Source organism: Dasypus novemcinctus, chromosome 18, assembly GCF_030445035.2.
Source record: "Dasypus novemcinctus isolate mDasNov1 chromosome 18, mDasNov1.1.hap2, whole genome shotgun sequence".
NCBI lineage: Eukaryota > Metazoa > Chordata > Mammalia > Cingulata > Dasypodidae > Dasypus > Dasypus novemcinctus.
Window position 1 is genome coordinate 14,695,408 of NC_080690.1, and position 19,625 is coordinate 14,715,032.

Sequence of the window (19,625 nt, forward strand, 5' to 3'; positions counted from 1 at the left end):
AATATAAGCGGAAGAACACACAGTGAATGGACACAGAGAGCAGACAACTGGAGCGGGAAAGAGGAGAGAAATAAATAAAAAATCTTAAAAAAAAAAGTAAGATAGAGTGCCTTGCCAGGACCACTTTTCTGCCTTTTTAAAATGGTAATAATTTATGACTTTTCTTTATAGTTGCCCATCTAGGTAGGAATTCCTAAACACCACGTTTATTTTTGTCTGTTTTATACAAATGGAATCATACAGTATGTATTTTCTATGTTTGGTGTCTTTAGTTCAATGTTATACTTCTGAGATTCACCCATGTGGCATATACCAGTTGTTCTTTCATTTTCATATCACAGAACAAACATAATTTATTGATCAGTGACCACTATTAATAGAAAATTGAGGCTTTTCTAACTAGAGGAGCCAACACCAAATCTTGGTGCATATTTCCATCCTTCTCTCCCCTTTCTCAGCAAGCTTTGTTCTTTTCCCCCATTTCTCAATAAATTCTTTTGACTGGCCTAACTAAAAAGAAAAAGACAATTGAGGCAGGTTAGTACCAAGGAGAAGACACCCCACAACATGGCCAACAGACAAAATAGCCGAAAGACAACATGGCCAAGACCTTGGCCTTGATCTTAAGGTCCAAGATGGGACTTTTTCTGGGGCTAAGGGGAGGCTCTGGACATTCCAAACAGGCCTCACCATTGGCCCCCTCCACTGGTAGGGTAGCCAATAACAGCTAAGGCCCTCCCCCTTAGTATTAGCAAGGGGAGGAACAGCTAATAGCTTACAAGGTGACCACACCAGCCAAATCTCCCTCTGCCTATAGGAGCCTGCATCATATCTCGGTGCATATTTCCAACCTTCTCTCCCATTTCTCAGCAAGCTCTGTTCTTTCTCCCCATTTCCAATAAATTCTTTTTACTGGCCTAACTAAACTGGCACGTTCTTAAATTTTTGTGTGTGACATAGCCAAAAACCTAGAGGAATCCAATACTTCTCCAGCTTCACAACTGGATTCTTTCCAGTTTAAGTCATTATAAGTAATGTTGCTTTAAACAGTTTTTTAAATAGGTCCAGTAGCTTTGAAACTCCTCAGAATCACATGAACTTGTTAAAACAGTTTGTTGGGCCCCACTTCCAGATGTGAGTCAGGTGTGCAACCGCAGAAATTGCATTTCTAACTGTTCCCCGGTGATATGATCCTGCTGTGCTGGGATGCTACCCATTTAGAATTATTATAGTAGTTTGCCAATTTTTTGCTTTTCTGCTTTTCTGTAGGGCCTTGTGTCACTAGACCTACAGTATCTGCATCCTGGGAGCTTGTTAGGAATGCAGAATTTCAGATCTCCCACCAACTATCGAATCAGAACCTGCATTTTAACAAAATCTTGGATGATTCATGTGCCAGTTAAAGTTTGGCACTTTACTGGATGCTGCCCTAGGGCATTTACACAGGAATGGAATTGTGGGGTCAGTGGGGCCGGGGCATTCCTTCACTTTTAGGAGGTAATACAAGTGGTCTTTCAATTTGCACTCCCTAAAACCATGTGTGAGAGTTAAAAATTGCTCAGTAATCTCACTCCATTTGGTGTTTTCTGTCTTTTTAATTTTATCCATTCTGGTGGGTTGTAATGGTATTTTTTTAAATCCCCCCACCCCTTGTTGTTTGCTTTTGCTGTCTGCTCTCTGTGTCCATTTGCTGTGTGTTCTTCCATGTCTGCTTGTCTTTTCATCTTCCTCTTTAGGAGGCACCAGGAACTGATCTCAGGACCTTCAGTGTGGGAGAGAGACACTCATTTGCTTGAGCCACCTCATCTCCCCAGTCTGCTATGTCCCTTACTGTCTCTCCTCTGTGTCTCCCTTTGTTGCATCATCTTGGTGCACCAATTCTCCACAGCACGGGCCAGCTTGCCTTCACCAGGAAGTCCTGGGAATCAAACCCGGGGCCTCCCATATGGTAGAGCAGGAGCCCAATCATTTAAGTTACATCTGCTTCCCTGTAATGGTATTTTGTGGTGGGTTTCCCAATGGTCTATATTATTTATGCTAAAAGTAATTTATTGAGATATAATTATATACAGTAAAATGTACAAATCTAAGCTCAGTGAACTCTGACAAATGTAACCATCACACAGAATAAAATGAAAAATATTTCCATTAGCCCAGAAAGTTCTGTTTGCTTGTTTATAGCCAGGCCTCCTCCCAACCCCTGCACCTACAGGAAACCAATTTTTATATTATAATCTCTACATATTAGTTTTTTCTGCTCTTGGACTTCATATAGTATCATACATTATATACTTTGGGGGGTATAGCTTTGTATAAGTCAGCCAAAGGTGTGCTGATGCAAAATACCAGAGATTGGTTAGTTTTTATAAAGGGTACTTATTTGGGGTAGGAGCTTACAAATACCAGGCCATAAAGCATAAGTTACTTCCCTCACCAAAGTCCATTTTCACGTGTTGGAGCAAGATGGCTGCCGATGTCTATAAAGGTTCAGGCTTCCTGGGTTCCTCTGGGCTCGGCTCTGTTTTCTCCACAAGGTCAGCTGTAGACTATGAGGCTCTCTAGGCTTTGCCTCTCTCCACAAGGTCAGCTGTAGACTGTCAGGCAAACAGCTCTGTCTCTCTCCCTGGGGCTCCAGCTTAAGATTTCAGCATCAAACTCCAACATCAAAACTCAAACATTACGAAACTTCCAACTCTGTCTTTGGCCATGCTTTTTATCTGTGAGGCCCCACCCACCAAGGGGTGGGGACTACTGACATGGCCCAATCAAAGCCTTAATCAGAACTTAATCATGCCCAGGTACAGACCAGGTTACAAACATAATCCAATATCTATTTTTGAAATTCATGATCATATCAAACTGCTACAAGCTTTTTCCACACAACATAATATTTTTGAGATTGTTTCATGATAACGCATATATTGGTGGTTTGTGCATTTTATTTCCAAGTAGTATCGCATTGTGTGAAACAGCCTAGGTTTGTTCATCTGTTCTCCTCTTGATACAGATATTTGAGTTGTTTTCAGTTTGCAACTGTTATGACAAAAGCTGTTATGAACATTCTTATACAAGCCTTATTGTGGATATATATACATAACCATTTCATTGTTAAGAAGATGGTGCATGGACAAAAATATGATAAAAGCTGCTTTTCCATAGAATCCTGAATTTGCAAAGGGCACTTCCATTTTAATGTGGAAATAAGCTTTTTGTCTTCTAAAAAACAACTCAATATATTTAGCAAGGATCACTTTATAGACACCAGACCTTGTGGTTTCATTTGTCAATTTTTTAAAAAGAATTTTGAGATTGTCAATAAGAATAAAGATCTTGGGTATATTCCTAAGAGTGGAATTGCTGGGTAGGTGTAAATTTAACTTAATTGGAAGTACAAAAACAGTTTTCCAAGTGGTTGTGCCTTTTATATTTCCACTAGCTGGATATGAGAGTTCCCATTGTTCCTTGTCCTTGCCAACACTTGTTATTGTCAGTCTTTTTTATTGTGGGTTTATATTGATATCTTGTTGTAGTTTCAATTTGCATTTCCCTAATGACTAGTGATATTGCACATCTTCATATATGCTTATTGACCATCTGGACATTTTTCTGCCCTGAATTGTCTTAAGTATTTTCTTCATATTTTATTGGATTGCCTGTCTTTTTATTACTGAGCCGTAGGAGCTTTATATTCTTTTTCTTTTTTTTCCATTTAGGGCTAAATTTTAATAAAATGTGAAAGTTTAGACTCTTACATTTTAAATAAACAAAACCTGGAAATTACTGATTGATTCAAAAGGGTTTTATGGGAAAAGTAATGTGTGCTCTACTGTTTCGGATCAACGCGTAGAAGGTTCCAAGTGGGACAGAGTAAGCACGAGGGCTCTGACATTTACGGCAGCCCGCATCCTCTCTTCCTCTTCTTGACAGGCGGTGGGCAGAGGACTGCTCCGATGGCTTCACCCAGCACCGTCTGGAGGCCCCGCTGTGTGAGCGCCGAGCACCCCAGGTATTTCACAGCGCCCATCTCCTTCGCCATGGCTGACCCCTGGGGATAGGTGATGGGGCTGAGCTTCTTCTCCCTCAGTTTCTCCATCATGTCTTTGTCATCCCTAAGATCAAGTTTAGTTCCCGCCAGCATGATGGGAGTGTTGGGACAACGGTGTCGCGCCTGAGGATACCACTTTGCGCGGACATTTTTCAAATGATGCAAGACTCACAAGGGAGAAACAAATGAAGACATTGGTTTGCGGATAGAAGAGGGGGTGTGATTGGTCCTTATCTTCTTGTCCAGCTGTATCCCATAAGCCTAGATTCACTGGTTTTCCGGCTACTATCACATTGCAGAATAGTTGTCAAAACAGCGGGAATAGATTCTCCGGGAAATGCACTGGTTGCATAACTGATCAGCAGGTAAGTTTTACCTACAGCCCCGTCTCCCCCCACCACACACTCGATGGCCTGCATCTGGGCCCCTTGCTGGGCCGCGGCAGTGGTGACCGGGTGCTGAGGGGAGGTAGGGCTCTGGGGGTGCCGGGGCCACCGTCCACGCCCTGACCCTCAGCGCACTGGCACCCGAAGCCCAGTGGCAGCCACCACCCAAGGCTGAAGGAAAACCAAGAGCTTTATATTCTGAACACAAGTCCTATTTTTAGATACATGGATTATGATTGTTTTCTCTCACCTTATTTTTTTCTATTACATGCATTTGTTATGTTTCTCTCTAAGCATGGCATTAGGTGCATCTCATGCTTTTGTTATATGCCTACAATATCATTCATTTTAAAATATTCCAATATTCCATTGTAATTTCTTTGTTCTGAAATAACTATATTAATTTTCAAACATATGGGAGATTTTTAAATTTTATTTTTTCAATTGATTTTTTTAAAAGATTTATTTTTTATTTATTTCTCCCCGCCCCGCCCATTGTCTGTTCTCTGTGTCCATTTGCTGTGTGCTTCTGTTACCGCTTCTATCCATATCAGCAGCACCGGGAATCTGTGTTTCTTTTTGTTGCGTCATCTTGTTGTGTCAGCTCTTCGTGTGGGTGGCGCCATTCCTGGGCAGGCTGCACTTTCTTTCTTTTTTTTTAAAGATTTATTTTTATTTATTTAATTCCCCTCCCCTCCCCCGGTTGTCTGTTTTCTGTGTCTTTTTGCTGCGTCTTGTTTCTTTGTCTGCTTCTGTTGTCGTCAGTGGCACGGGAAGTGTGGGCGGTGCCATTCCTGGGCAGGCTGCTCCCTGCTTCGCGCTGGGCGGCTCTCCTTATGGGTGCACTCCTTGCGCGCCGGGCTCCCCTACGCGGGGGACACCCCTGTGTAGCACGGCACTCCTTGCACGCATCAGCACTGCGCATGGGCCAGGCTGCACTTTTTTTCGCGCTGGGCGGCTCTCCTTATGGGACGCACTCCTTGCACCCTATTAGGCTCCCAGTCAAGGCCGAATGAACCCCTTTCAGTTCCCCACCATCACCGTTATTCTGACTTCTAGAATTTTTTAAAAAATATTTATTTATTTTTCCCCCTTCTCCTCCTCCAGCCCTGCTGTTTTTTCTGTCTGTGTTGTCTTCTCTTTTTCTCTCCTCTAGGATTCACCGGGATTCGATCCTGAAGACCCCTGATGTAGCGAGAGGTTCCCTGTCAATTGCACCACCTCAGTTCCTGATTTCTGCTGCACTTCACCTTGACTCTCCCCTTGTCTCTCTCTTTTGATGCGTCCATCATCATGCTGCGTGACTCACTCGTGCAGTCACTGGCTCACCACGTGGGCACTCATGTGTGCACTGGCTTGCTGCGCGGTCACTCTTTCTCTTCTTTTTCACCAGGAGGCCCCAGGGATTGAACCTGGGTTCTCCCATATGGTAGGCAGAAGCTCTATCACTCGAACCACATCTGCTTCCCTGACTTCTATAATTTATGGTGAATTTTAAGAAATGGTCTCTTTGCACTTAAAAATAATGTGTAGTCTGCAGATCTTGGTTGTAGAATTCTATTTGTATAGATTGTCAAAATTTTGTGTTGTTTAAATCTTCTATATCTATTTATTTATAAAAAACTGCTTGTTCTATCAGATACTGATAGATCTACCTCTATAATCGTGGGTTTCTCAATGTTTCCATGTAGTTGTTAATTTTTGCTTTGCGTATTATAGCTATGCTATTATTTGCATAGATGTTTAGAATTATTATATGTTTCTGGTGAATTTAACCTTTTATAAATGTGCAATGTCTGTATTCCTAATGTGGATTGAACTGTGCTCCCCAGTCTAGACATGACCTTGGTCTTGGTCTGCATTCTGGTATGTGGGTTCTCCTTGTAAATAGGATCTTTTGAAGATGCTACTTCAGTTAAGCTGTGGTCCAGCTGGTTGGGTTTTAATCCCGATTACTGGAATCCTTTATAAAAAGAAGGAAATTCAGATATAAGAAAACCATGGGAAGAAGCTGGATGTCAACAGAACCAGGAGAAAAAGGGAGAAGACATTGCAGTGTGCATTGCTCCATGACAGAAAAGTTAAGGACTGAGGATCACAGGCAGCCAGCCCCAGAACAGCACAGTCTTTGGAGAAAACATCACTGTGCTGGCACTTGGATTTTGGACTTCTCTTAGCCTCAGAACTATGAACCAGTGAATCCCATTGTTGAAGACAACCCATTGCATGGTATTGGTTTTAGTGGTCAGGAAACTAAGATACCTAACAATGATTTTTGCCTTAAATTATTCTTTATTTAGGAAGTGGATGTGGCTCAAGCATTTGGGAGTCTGCCGACCATATGGGAGGTCAGGGGTTCGGTTCTCAGCGCCTCCTAGAGAAGACAAGCAAGAAAGCACGCTGGCATGTTGGGCTGGTGTGGCAAGCTGACACAACACGATGATGCAACAAGGAGACACAAAGAGGAAACACAATGAGAAACACAACAAAGCAGGGAGTGGAGGTGGCTCAAATGATTGAGCGCCTCTCTCCCACATGGGAGGTCCCAGGTTGGATTCCCGGTGCCTCCTAAAGAAAAGATGAGCACACTGGACATTGTAAATCCTCACAGGGCCCACTGGATGGAATGGGGGAGAGTGTGGGCCATGATGTGGACCATTGGCCATGAGGTGCAGAGGTGCCCAAAGATGTACTTACCAAATGCAATGGATGCGTCATGATGATGGGAATGAGTGTTGCTGGAGGGGGGAGAGGTGGGGTGGGGGTGGTGGGGTTGAATGGGACCTCATATATATATATTTTTAATGTAATATTATTACAAAGTCAATAAAAATATATATATATATATATAAAAAAAGAAAAGATGAGCAGACACAGAGAGCACACAGCGAATGGGCACAGAGAGCAAACAGTGGGTGCAAACAAGAGTGGGCAGGAGAAATAAAAAAATAAAATCTTTTTATAAATCATACTTTATTTCATATTTACAGACTTTATTTTGGTTAATGTTTGAAAGGTATATTTTTCCTATTTTATTTTCAAATTTTCTTTATTATATTTAAGTTGTACCTCTTTTAAGCATCATATCATTGGTTTTTAAAAACAATTGGAGGGAAGCGGACTTGGCCCAACAGATAGGGCGTCCACCTACCATATAGGAGGTCCAAAGTTCAAACCCCGGGCCTCCTTGACCCGTGTGGAGCTGGCCCATGCACAGTGCTGATGTTGCACAAGGAGTGCCGTGCCACGCAGGGGCGTCCCCTGCGTAGGGGAGCCCCATGCGCAAGGAGTGCACCTCCTAAGGAGAGCGCCTCCTAAGGATTGCTCCCAGCGCGAAAGAAAGCGCAGCCTGCCCAGGAGTGGCGCCGCACACACGGAGAGCTGACGCAGCAAGATGATGCAACAAGAATACACACAGATTCCTGGTGCCGCTGACAACAATACAACAATGGAAATGGACACGGAAGAACACCCAGCGAATAGACACAGAGAGCAGACAACTGGGGCGGGGGGGAGAAGGGAAGAGAAACAAATAAAAGTAAATCTAAATAAAATAAATACAAATAAATAAGAACAATTGGACAGTTTTTGCTTTTTTAATTGGAAACTGTACTGTTATATTTTACATAATTACTGATACATTTGGATTGAAATCTATCATCTTATTTTATTTCTACTTGTTTTGCCTGTTCTTTCTTTTCTTCTCTTTCAATATTTTGACTTTTTTGAAAATTCCATTTCCCCCTCTGTATTTATATGTATTATTTTTACCCCACCCCCACCCCCCTGAGATGGCTCCCTGTGGAGATATGATCAGAGATATGGCCTGAGGTTAAAATGTTTCCATAATGCAAATGAGGGTAGGGACCTTAGAACATCAGGTCCTTTCAGGACGGAACACTGCCCTGCACAACCTGTAATTGTTGGCAGAAAGAAACATTTAAACCTTGCACGGCATTCATGAGAAAAATGTGGACTTGATTGCTCTGGCAAAATGTTATCTAAAGAATAAAAAAATAACTATACTCCCATCCCTGAGGTATTCAATAAATAACTTGTGGAAGGTTGGGTCGAGGCTCTTAGTCCTTGAGGCATTGAGTCCCCTGTTCCCATCTTTTCCTACTTCTTGTGTCTCTTTCTTAAGTTCTGCGATGCCTCCTGTTCGAGCTGTTCCTATATTGAGCTGGTCTCAACAGCTCCCTTGCCTGTCTGCTCGCTGTGTCTGCTCGTCTTCTCTAGGAGGCGCTGGGAACCAAACCTGGGACCTCCCATGTGGGAGGCGGGCGCCCAAGGGCTTGAGCCACATCCACTCTCTTCCCTGTTCTTTTACTTGTTATGCCAGATATTATATATGCATCCTTTGAGTTATTAAGCACCATTTGCTGGGAAAATTCATAGATTTTATTAACCACCTTCCTGACTTACATGCTGTTGTTTTCATGTATATTTATAACGTCATAAGACATAATGTGTGTTTTTTTTCATGTTTGTTGGTTTGTTCGTTTTGAAGTACCAGAGATTGAACCGAGGACCTTGCATGTGGGAAGGTTACACACAACCACTGAGCCCCATTGGCTTCCCTGGCTCCTTGTTGCACCATCTTGTTGTGCCAGCCTGTCACTCCAGTTCACTGTCTTGCTCATCTTTTTTAGGAAGCACCGGAAACTGAACCTGGGATCTCCCATGTGGTAAGCAGGAGCTCAATTGTTTGAGCCACATCTGTTTCCCATCTAATAATTATTGAAGTAGTGAATGCACAACTATGGGATCATACCAAATATCATTGCACACTTTGGATGAATTGTATGCTTTATTAATATGTGTCAATAGAATTGATTTGTGTAAAAAAAAAATGCTATAGGTCAAATGACCCAATTTAACAAATAAATGGCGTGGCAAAAAGGGGAAGTAGGAACTGTTGTAGAGTTAAAGAGATTAGGGAAGCAGATTTGGCTCAACTGATAGAGCGTCCGCCTACCACATGGGAGGTCCAGGGTTCAAACCCAGGGTCGCCTGACCCGTGTGGTGAGCTGGCCCATGCGCAGTGCTGATGCATGCAAGGAGGGCCGTGCCACGTAGGGGTGTCCCCCGCGTAGGGGAGCCCCACGTGCAAGGAGTGAGCCCTGCAAGGAGAGCCGCCCCGCACGAAAAAAGCTCAGCCTTCCCAGGAGTGGTGACGTAGCAAGACGACACAACAAAAAGAGACACAGATTCCCAGTGCCACTGACAAGAATGCAAGTGGACACAGACGAACACACAGCGAATGGACACAAGAGAGCAGACAATGGGGGGTAGGGAGGGGGTTGGGGGGGATAAATAAATAAATAAACCTTTTTAAAAAGAGATTAAAAATCAATATTAACCAAATGCATTTCAGAAGAACCCATTTAGGAAGAGGTAGGAGTTTGTGTTCCAGATTAGATTGGGAAGAAAAACAAAGCTAGGAGTAGCTTTAGCTCAGTAATGTTAGCAACATGCCCTTTAGATTTGCTCAGGGAGGAAAACCAGGCTTGGAATAGCCTCAGGATCATTGGTCATATCATGCCATCCATGATGGCATTTAGAAGGCTCCGAGTATCTCCCTAGAGGGAGGTGGACATGAAAGGGAACTGCTACTCATCCCCACCTCTCTTCCAGGAAGCCTTCCTGGCTTGCCTCACTGCTCCATCCTACACCATCCCCAAGGAGCCTCCCTGAGCGTCCCTCCTCCTAGCCCTGATTGCAGCCTGGAGCTGAGACTTGCAGGAAGAGACGGAACTAGCCAGGAGGAGAGTGGAGACCCATGCAGGCAGCGGGCAGAGCCTGTGCCAAGGCCCAGAGCCTGGCTGGAGCTCAGGGTATGTAGAACAGAAAGGAAGCTAGCAGCTGGCACAGAGGCCAAAGGGGAGACCGGAAGGAGGTGGGTCATGGAGAGGTCAGCAGGAGCAGGCGCGATCTTTAAGGCCAAGGTAAGGAGTTTGCATTTGTCTGAAATGCCATGGGGAACCGCTGGAGAGTTTTAAGCTGGACAGTGTCCTGATGGTGTCAGGTAAGCCTCTCTGCGCTGCTGGCCACGGTGCCCACAGATGTCCCTGACTCGGCAAGGTCTGGCTGGGGCCACCTTAAGCCCAGTGCCACCTTAAACAGGCCCCACCCCTGGCGCAGCCAACTAGAGCCAGTGCGCCACCGCCACCGGCCTCGCCCACACTCCACCGGCGCTGCCCAGCTATGGCCCGCCTGCTCAGGGCCGCGGCCTGGGGGCTGTTCCCCCGGAGGGGCTACTGCTCTGGGGGGACGCAGGTAGGCGGGGGGTAGGAGAAGAGCCCCCCTGGAGGACGGGGGTCTGGTCCTGGGTCTCCTGTGATGCCTCCTCGGGTAAAGGATCACAGGTGCAGCAGGAGTGGGTGTGGAGGGAGCGGGCGGGGGGCCAGGGCGCCAATGAACGGAGCCAACGAACGGTTCACGGTCCGGTGTCACCGAGAAGGCTGCAATCAGGGCTAGGGTGTCCCTCTGGGGCGCCGCAACATGTGCACACACGTTTTGAACGAATGCCTGGGAGGCGAGGGCCAGGCACTGCCCTTGGCAAGGCCTCAGTTCCCCACTGTAAAATGGGAACAAACTCTTTGAGGGGTGAGGGGTCTGAGTTGCTGGGGGCGGTGGGGGGAGGGGGTTGGAAGCTCTTGGATCCTATCACCCCTCATTTGCACCCTCCCTCACCTGTGTGCCTGGGGCCCTGCAACGGGACAAAGAACAGGCACGAACCTCCTTTTAATTCACTGAGGCCTGCCGGCGATTTTAAGGGAACCCCGCTGACATCCTTTGGGTGGAGTGAATTTGTTTTTTCTTTCTTATTTTTATTGTTTTATTTGTGACGGGGGTGGTTTTTCTAAAGTGAAACACGGGCCCCACTGGGTCAGTCTGGAAAAGAGGCCTTCCTGTACAGTGGGTTTGCTTAAAGTGGGGCCCCCCTGGGGAGGGCCAGCCGAGCTGGCTGATAGGGATGGTGGCCGTGGGAGACGGGTGAGCCCAGAGGTGCCACCAGCCCCCCACCTGCCACAGGGGCCAGGGCTGTGGCCCCCGCACTTCTTTCGGGTCACCCTGGTGATGTTTCCTCCCACAGGGCGAGCTCAGCAAGGGTTTTGTGGAGGCTCTGAAAGCAGTCGTGGGTGCCCCCCACGTGTCTACTGCCGCCGCAGTCCGCGAGCAGCATGGGCATGATGAGTCGCTGCACAGGTGTGTGTGCGGCAGGATGAGTTGCTGCACAGGTGTGTGGGACGTGATGAGTCACTGCGCAAATGTGTGTGGGGCATGGTGGGTTGTGCAGGTGGGGCATGATAGTCACTGCCAGGTGTGTGAGGGGCAGGATGAGTTGCTGCACAGGTGTGTGTGGGACATGATGAGTTGGTGCACAAATATAGGGGTGTGTGATGAGTGCACAGGTGTATGAGGGGCATGATGAGTCAGTGTACAGGTTTGGGGGGCATGATGAGTCAGTGCACAGGTGTGGGGGGCATGATGAGTCAGTGCACAGGTGTGGGGGGCTCAATGGGTCGGTGCAGGTGGGGGCTTGATGGCTAGATACACAGGTGTGGGTGGAGGCTCCTGGGATGCCCCCCCAGCCCCTGCTGGGAGTGGAGGAGGGGAAGTCCAGGGTTGTCTTCCCCGCCTGGTTTGCTTTGGGGTCCTCTGGCGTTCTCAGCGTGGCCACACCTATGCAGAAGGCTGCTCTCTGCCCCTAACCCACTGTGCGGCTTCAGGCTCGGCAAGACCACTGGGCCCCTGGAAGTAAGAGCTGACCCGAGACCCCTAACCTGCCGGGCATCTGCTTCCAGGTGCTGGCCTCCGGAGGCCGTGGTCTGGCCTCAGGATGTGGATCAGGTCAGCCGGCTGGCAGCCCTGTGCTACGGCCAAGGCGTGCCCATCATCCCGTTTGGCACGGGGACGGGCGTGGAGGGTGGCGTCTGCGCTGTGCAGGTAGGACAGAGCCCCTCCCCCACAGGCTCTGGTCCCGTCACTTGTCACCCTTGTGGCTGTCTCCCCCTACCCCACCCGGCCCTGTGCTGGGTGCAGTCCCAAGACAGGAAGCCGGGCCCTGCCTTCAGGCTCCCTGCCCTCCTGGGCTCTGCTCTGGCACGGCCTGGGCCGGGACCTGGGTCAGCCCTCTTGGCACCCCTCCCGCCAGGGCGGGGTCTGCATGAACCTGACCCACATGGACCGAATCGTGACGCTGAATCCCGAAGACTTCTCGGTGGTGGTGGAGCCTGGCGTCACCTGGAGAGCCCTCAACACCTACCTGCGGGACAGAGGCCTCTGGTTTCCCGTGGGTAGGCCTGGGCTGCGGGCCCCCTGGTAGCAGGGCTGCTCCTGGGGGCTTGGCCGGGGACCCCTCTCCCCCGGCCCGAGGGGAGGGCCCGCGCCTGCCCCAGCCCGCCCTCTGCCTGCCCTCTTGCCCCAGACCCAGGTGCAGACGCCTCCCTCTGCGGCATGGCGGCCACGGGGGCCTCGGGCACGAACGCCGTGCGCTACGGCACCATGAGGGACAACGTGCTGAACCTGGAGGTGGTGCTGCCTGACGGGCGCCTGCTGCACACCGCGGGCCGCGGCCGCCATTTCCGGTGAGCGTCCTCCACCCATGGGTGGGGGCTTCCTGGGTGGGCCGGCAAGGCCCCGAGGGGTCTGGAAACCCTGTTGTGTGGGCAAAGGAACGTGGGGGGTGCTGGGGTTTGTTCCTCCTCGTGGACCTGGGGCCTGGATGAGGCAGCTTTGGGTGGCAGCGCAGAAGGCGCCGTGCCAGGAATGGGCTGCCCTGGTGGCCATCTGAACCCCAGGGCGAGGGCCCAGTTCGCCACCTGGCAGGGATCTGGGATGGTGCCCTGGGTTCCAGCTCTTGGGTCCTGGCCCTGTCCCACTCCAAACCCCAGGCCTTGGGGCCCAGTGACTCAAGCCCCAGGCCTCAGGCCAGATGTCCGCCACCCCGTGGCCTGGGCGCTCACCTGCCTTGTATGTCCCCGGGACCCAGGAAGAGTGCAGCTGGCTACAACCTCACGGGGCTCTTTGTGGGCTCCGAAGGGACGCTGGGCCTCATCACCGCTGCCACCCTGCGCCTGCACCCTGTCCCCGAGGCCACGCTGGTCGGCACGTGTGCATTCCCCAGCGTCCACGCTGCCGTGGGCAGCACGGTGCACCTTCTTCAGGCAGCAGTACCCGTGGCACGCATTGGTGAGGCAGGGGTGGAGCAACCTGGGTGGGCGCCCTGGAAGGGGACCCCTCGGGAAGCTCACCTCCTCGGCCCTCTCCCCGGTGCCCAGAGTTCCTGGATGACGTCATGATGGACGCCTGCAACAGGCACAGCAAGCTCAACTGCTGCGTGGCGCCCACCCTCTTCCTCGAGTTCCATGGCTCCCAGCAGGCGCTGGCAGAGCAGCTGCAACGGGCAGGTGTGCAGGGTGCTGTGCAGGTGGGGGCGCGAGGCTCGGGCTGCCCCAGGACGGGACCTGGCATTGACGCCTCTCCCCGCCTGCAGAGGAGATCTGCCGGGACCACGGAGCCTCCCACTTCTCCTGGGCCCGGGAGGCCGAGGCGCGCAGCCGGCTTTGGGCGGCGCGGCACAATGCCTGGTACGCGACCCTGGCCCTGCGGCCCGGCTGCAAGGTGAGCCGGGACCCGCAGCTCAGCCCCCGGGGCAGGGCTCTTCACGTTTTTGGTTCCACAGACCCCTCTGGCAGTCAGGTGAAAACCACGGCCCCTGACGAAGCCCGCGCTCTACTGTGTATTATTTCATGACTATATCGCACCTGCCCCAACGTGTCCCCACAAGAGTGTGTTTGTTCTGAATTTTCATTTCAAGCCTGGGGACCCCCTGAAATCCCTTAACCCAAGTGGTCCGTGGACCCCTGATTAAGAGCCCCTGCCCTGGAGAATTTCCCTGCTGTTCAGAGAAGACAGGTCCCCCCGGTCTAGGCTCCAGGGCTCCAGGCCGCACTGCCCACCGTTTCCAGACGCCCTAGGGAGCCCTCGCTGGGACCCAGGCCCCGGGAAAAGGACAGAAAGGCTCCCGGAGTGAGGAAGATGAAGGAGCAGGCAGGCAGGATGATGCTCTTAGGAGCTGGAAATAGAGATGATAAAGAGGAAGTGAAATAGGAGCCAAACCTGGGAGGGGACGACAGGGCCCCAAGCAGAGGGCAGCACCTGCGAAGGCTCAGCAGCCTTGGGGGCTGGGAAGCTGTGTAGCCGAGGGGAGGAAGCAAGCGGAGAGCTGGGAGGAAGCAAGCGGAGAGCTGGGAGGTCGCAGGCTGGCAGGGCCTGAAGAACACACCCAGGGCACCTTGCTATCTGCGAGGGGCAGGAGGTGCTGTGTGTTTCCTCGTGACAGGCCAGGGACTGACACTAAGTTCCCCCCAGACCTGTTGTTGGCCTTGACCACACTGACCCCCTCACCTCAGGGCAGGCAACAGGTGAGGGGGAGAACCTGATGGGCTGCCCCCCGCCCCCCAGGGCTACTCCACTGACGTGTGTGTGCCCATCTCCCGGCTGCCAGAGATCCTGGTGCAGACCAAGGAGGACTTGAAGGCCTCAGGACTCACAGGTTCTGCTTGTCCACTGTCTGAGCACGGCGGGGGAGGGACCAGGGCTGGCCGGAGCCTGGGCTGCGGGCGGCAGAGGGTAGAGCTGGGCTGGAGGTGGCAGCTCTGTCCCCTGGGCCCCCAGGAACCATTGTTGGGCATGTGGGCGATGGCAACTTCCACTGCATCCTGCTGGCTGACCCCGAGGACACCCAGGAGCTCCGCAGGGTGGAGGCCTTTGCAGAACAGCTGGGCAGGTGGGTGCAAAGCTGGGGCGGCGGGGGGAGGCGGGAAAAGCACCGACCTGAGGATCCCTTCTCCACTGGCCTCCCAGGCGGGCGCTGGCACTCCATGGGACGTGTACTGGGGAGCACGGCATCGGGCTGGGCAAGCGGCTGCTGCTGCAGGAGGAGGTGGGTCCCGTGGGCGTGGAGACCATGCGGCAGCTCAAGGCCACGCTGGACCCCCGCGGCCTCATGAACCCAGGCAAGGTGCTGTGACGGGCTCTGAGGACCTTAGTCCACAAGCCCCCGGACAACGGAGCCTCCTCTCTCCCAGAATCTTCTTTCTTGCCACAGAGCAGCCCTCTGCCTTTGCCCAGATCCCACAGGGATGGACAGCTGCTGAGGCCACTGTCGCCAGGCCTCTGTATTCAGGCCCAAGGCCTGAGGGAAGAGAAACCTGGGCGTCTGGCTTCCCACCGGCCTGCTCGTTGCCCTCAGGAGGCTCTGGTCTAGTAAATGACTCGGGCCCTTCCTGAGAAGCTGCCTTGGCTGGGGAAGGCAGTGTGGTCCACCACAAAGACTGGGCTGGCACCCCTCCATCTAGGCCTCCTCGCTGCTGGGGGCCAGGGATACTGCAGAAGGAACCGGGCAGCCTTAGCCCCGAGTCTCGAGTCTCGGGCAGGAACCTCTCACTTTACCTTGTTAATTGGCCTTCAATTGAATTCAAATCTTGGAACCACCTGGTCCTGGGAATCCAGGACTTCTTCTTGGGACAACCCCCTGCCAAATGAACCCCACTGACAGCTGTTTGGAGATAAGCAGACAGCACCTGTGAATAGCCCTTCCATACGGACCCTCCTCATAGGTCTAGGTTCCCCGAGGCCCCTGTCCTGGCGGGTGATGTCCTCATCCCAGGCCTGCCCTGCCTTTTCGCAGCCTGGGATCCACTTTCAGCAGCCTGGGTCCCTGGCCCGACTATTCTCCCACTGAGCCTGAATGAGGCCTTAGAACATTCTGAACACCTCGAAGCAGCTGCTACCATGCTACCAACCGTTAGAAATAGAAGTGAGATTCTTCTCCCTGTACCTCACCTCTCCAGGGAGCGCTATGTTGTAGCTTTTTTTGCCCTCAGTCATGGTCTGTTCCCCTGAGGCCTGCCCCTGCCTTGGCATCTCTGGCCTGAGTGACTCTGGCTCATTCCCCTGGTCTGGGCTGCTTGGCGGTTGTTCCCCCCCAAACCCGCAAGAGGCCAAGCTCAAACTCCACAGCACCTCCTCTGGGCAGCCGTTGCCCAGGACGCACCCCTGTCCAGGGACTGTACTCCCAGCCCTGCACCCGGCTGCCCATGGCCTGGCACGGAGATTTCCTGCACCGGGGCACCCACTTCCCAGGGCCAGGGAGGGGCCCAGTGTCCTGGAAGTCTTTCCCAGCTCCTTGGCCCTCTGGGTCTTCAGTCCCCTTGGGAAAGGGGCTGGGAGAGCAATGCAGGGCAGCCAGAACGAGGCAGCGGCTCCTGCCATCTCACCCTGCCAAGCCTTTTTTCCACCCTGCCTCTGGGGTCTCTTCTGTCTGTAGCTGCTCCTCAGCTGTGGCCCAGGCCTAGCCTTCCCTGCCCCAGGGCAGAGGCAGCCCCGCTCCCGCCTGTGCTGTGGCTCCTCCGTCCAGCCCCGGGTCCAGGAAGCCCCCTCCACTAACACTGGGCTGAGCCCCGGGGTCTGTGGGGGGAGCATCAAGACCACAGGCAGGCAGGGCGACGCAGCCGAGACCTCCCCTGAGCCTTGGGGGAGCTCTTAGGGGGATTTTCTGTTTGACCGACCGCTCTGGATAGGAGCAGTGGCTGTGCCAAGGGGAAAGTTTAGAGGAAAATCTCAATTATTCTCTCCCCAAACCAGCCCAAATGCACATCAGCCACGCTCGCTGGGAATCGCAGCCCTGCCCGCCCCTGCCAGCCTTCCCTGCCAGTTTTGGAGGGTGCCTGCCTGTAGGGCTCTTCCCTGATGGGCCCTCCAGTGCCTGGCGACTAGTAGGCACTCAGCAAATGGCCGTTTCCCCACATTTGTGTGTGTGTGAGTGAAGACACAGTTCTCACAGAAAAGCTGAAAGTACACCATCACGAGCCACTGAAGACTCAACAATGAACATTTTTGCTTTATTTCCTTTGTGCGTGTATTTCTTCGGAACCATTTGGAATTAAGTTACACACTTCATGATCTCATTCACCTGCACACCTAGCATCTACCGCCTATGGATAAGGGCATTCTACAAAACCCTGCTATCACTAAAGGCATTAGGAACGGCCCTGGGGAGGTGCTGCTGTCTGGAACCCGCGAAAGCATCCTGGGCCTCCAGCCGAGGGAGGGGTTCAACCCACCTGCCAGCTCCTCCTCCCCTCGCTTCCCAGGAGGGCAGTGCAGGAGCAACACAGGAGCCTGGAGGGCTGCCAGGATGATGACAAATCTGACTTGGGCCTGGGAAGCCCAGAGCCTCCAGTCCCTTCCCACACCCCAAGAGCGAGCCATCTGGGTCTGAATCCCGAGGATCCGGTAGAGGGCTGCAGAGTGCCGGGTGGGAGTGGGGATTAGCACCAGCCCCCAGGAGCCTGGAGCAGCACCCAGCGTGGGCTACAGCCCTGCCCCACCGCAGCTCGTGACCACTCGGCTCACCCAAGCTGATGCCGACGAAGCTGGCATGGGCACACAACTACCGGTGGCAGGGCAGGGGTCAGGCAAGGAGATCTTCGGGTCTAGGCCCTGCTCCACCAGCTTTTGCTCTTGGAATTAAATATAGCACAGGCAGACACAGTTGCCAGGCAGAAGCCGGAGGTGCTGTGAATAGAACGGTGCCCTTTGCGGTGACAAAGCTACAAGGGAGCCTGCTAGGCATGTGGTGTGTGCTTCAGGGCAGAGTCTCTGACCCTCCCAGTGACCTCTGAGCTGCATGACTTTTGTCCCCAATTTCCATGTAAGAACTCTGAAGTTCAGATGAAGGAAGTTGGTCCCCCAAGATTATTGTCAGAGTAGGAGTCAGGATGTAGACTGTTCTGTCTGCCACCTCTCAAGATAGTCTCGGTGCCCCCGGGCCTTGATGCTAAGGCCAGGGCTTGGAACAAAGGCTCCTTAGTGTTTCTCTAAACATGTGAGGGGCCCTGTGTGCCCTGGTTCCCTCATTCCCACTGGGCTGCGACGCCCTTGCACCAAGTAGATGCTTCAGGAAGGAATGACAAACTGCATGCAGAGTGAAGCGTCGTGGCTGCACAGTCCATGCTCCTGGGCCTGGGGGGGGGGGGGGTGCGGTTAGTGCCTACCCAGGGAACACACAGAGGGTTGGAGAGGGGTCCTCAGAGGACGAGCAGAGACGCCATGGGTACGCCTCCCTCTGGAGCGTCCCTCAGCCAGACTGCTGGAGGCCCTGGAATGCTGCTTCAGGAGGCTGCCTGGCACAAGGACAGAAGCCTGACCTACACTGCTGACCCTGCCCCGAGCTTCCCAACCAGCCCCCAGTATCCCAACTTGTGTGAGCCCTGAGCGGCTGGTTCTGGTTCAAGAGCTCTGAACTGGCTCAGCCCCAAACCAGGGCCTCGTTCTGGGCCTCCATGAAGCACGCCCATGAGTCAGCAAAGGGAGGCGAGAAGCCTGTGCAGCAGAGCAGCCAAGGGGACGGGAAGCAGGGGCGGTAAGGGAGGGGTCTCGGGTCACTCTGGGAGGTAAAAGCCTACAGTGGATGTGAGAGCTCTGCCCCTACAGAACTTTCCAGAAGAGTTCCATCATAACCACTCTGCACAGGACTGCAGGACACTTAAGGGAGCTAGTAAACCTGGAGGATGCAGGTCTGACCTGCTACTTGCCCTCCGCCCGGCATGACTGCCCGAGTACCACCTCACACACCCGTAGCCCCAAGCAGTAGCCTGAAGGAATGCTAAGAAGGTAGGAAGGGAGTGGGGCACAGGTCTTCACCCCCTTTTCTTGATTGTATAATAATACTTTATTAAAATAAAATCACACAGTGCACCTTTTATTAGACATTATTTTAATACCATATCAAAACACCTTGACTAATGAAGAAAGCTTTTTTCCCCAAGCTTTGAACATTTTTTTTTACATTGTAAGTTGGGTTTTTTTTGTATTTTAATATATAAATACAGAAACCTATCTGGCATGGGCTGATGCCACATGTGAACGTCAATGGCTAAAATGTTCTCAGAGTGCCTGAAAACTGGGGTAACTGTACATACTCTTTTGATTTTTTTTTTTTTTTTAATGTTTTCTGGAAAAAAATCCACAACGGTCTAAGGAAAATGTTCAGGCATTTTTGCAGGACACTTGTGATTGTAAGATCCTCTGAACTGACCAGAACCAGGAGAAAATGAAGAAATGGGAATGGAAGGGAAAGAAGGGACCTCGATGGGTTATTTTTTTGGCGATGAAGTCAA

At 51.7% G+C, this 19,625-nt stretch overlaps 1 protein-coding gene and 1 pseudogene across 1 annotated transcript; one reads left to right on the forward strand and one right to left on the reverse strand.

Annotated features, from left to right (window-relative positions):
* Positions 1–3,889: 3,889 nt before the first annotated feature.
* Positions 3,890–4,464, reverse strand: LOC101440901 (ras-related C3 botulinum toxin substrate 1 pseudogene; annotated as a pseudogene).
* A 6,123-nt stretch (positions 4,465–10,587) lies between these two features.
* On the forward strand, positions 10,588–17,348 carry LDHD (lactate dehydrogenase D). The gene is made up of 11 exons (XM_004464790.4): positions 10,588–10,710; positions 11,531–11,643; positions 12,243–12,384; positions 12,593–12,734; positions 12,866–13,025; positions 13,430–13,629; positions 13,719–13,847; positions 13,934–14,061; positions 14,905–14,995; positions 15,118–15,229; positions 15,307–17,348. The coding sequence occupies exons 1-11, from the start codon at positions 10,639–10,641 to the stop codon at positions 15,470–15,472; spliced, it is 1,455 nt and encodes a 484-aa protein (XP_004464847.2). The 5' UTR covers positions 10,588–10,638; the 3' UTR covers positions 15,473–17,348.
* Positions 17,349–19,625: the final 2,277 nt, after the last annotated feature.

Excerpts from the sequence above, each read along its gene's own strand:
- LDHD (XM_004464790.4), top strand. The coding sequence starts at position 10,639 with ATGGCCCGCCTGCTCAGGGCCGCGGCCTGGGGGCTGTTCCCCCGGAGG. Across the intron at positions 12,385-12,592 it reads GTGGCGTCTGCGCTGTGCAG|GGCGGGGTCTGCATGAACCT; the intron begins GTAGGACAGAGC and ends CCCTCCCGCCAG. Across the intron at positions 14,062-14,904 it reads CCCTGCGGCCCGGCTGCAAG|GGCTACTCCACTGACGTGTG; the intron begins GTGAGCCGGGAC and ends CCCGCCCCCCAG.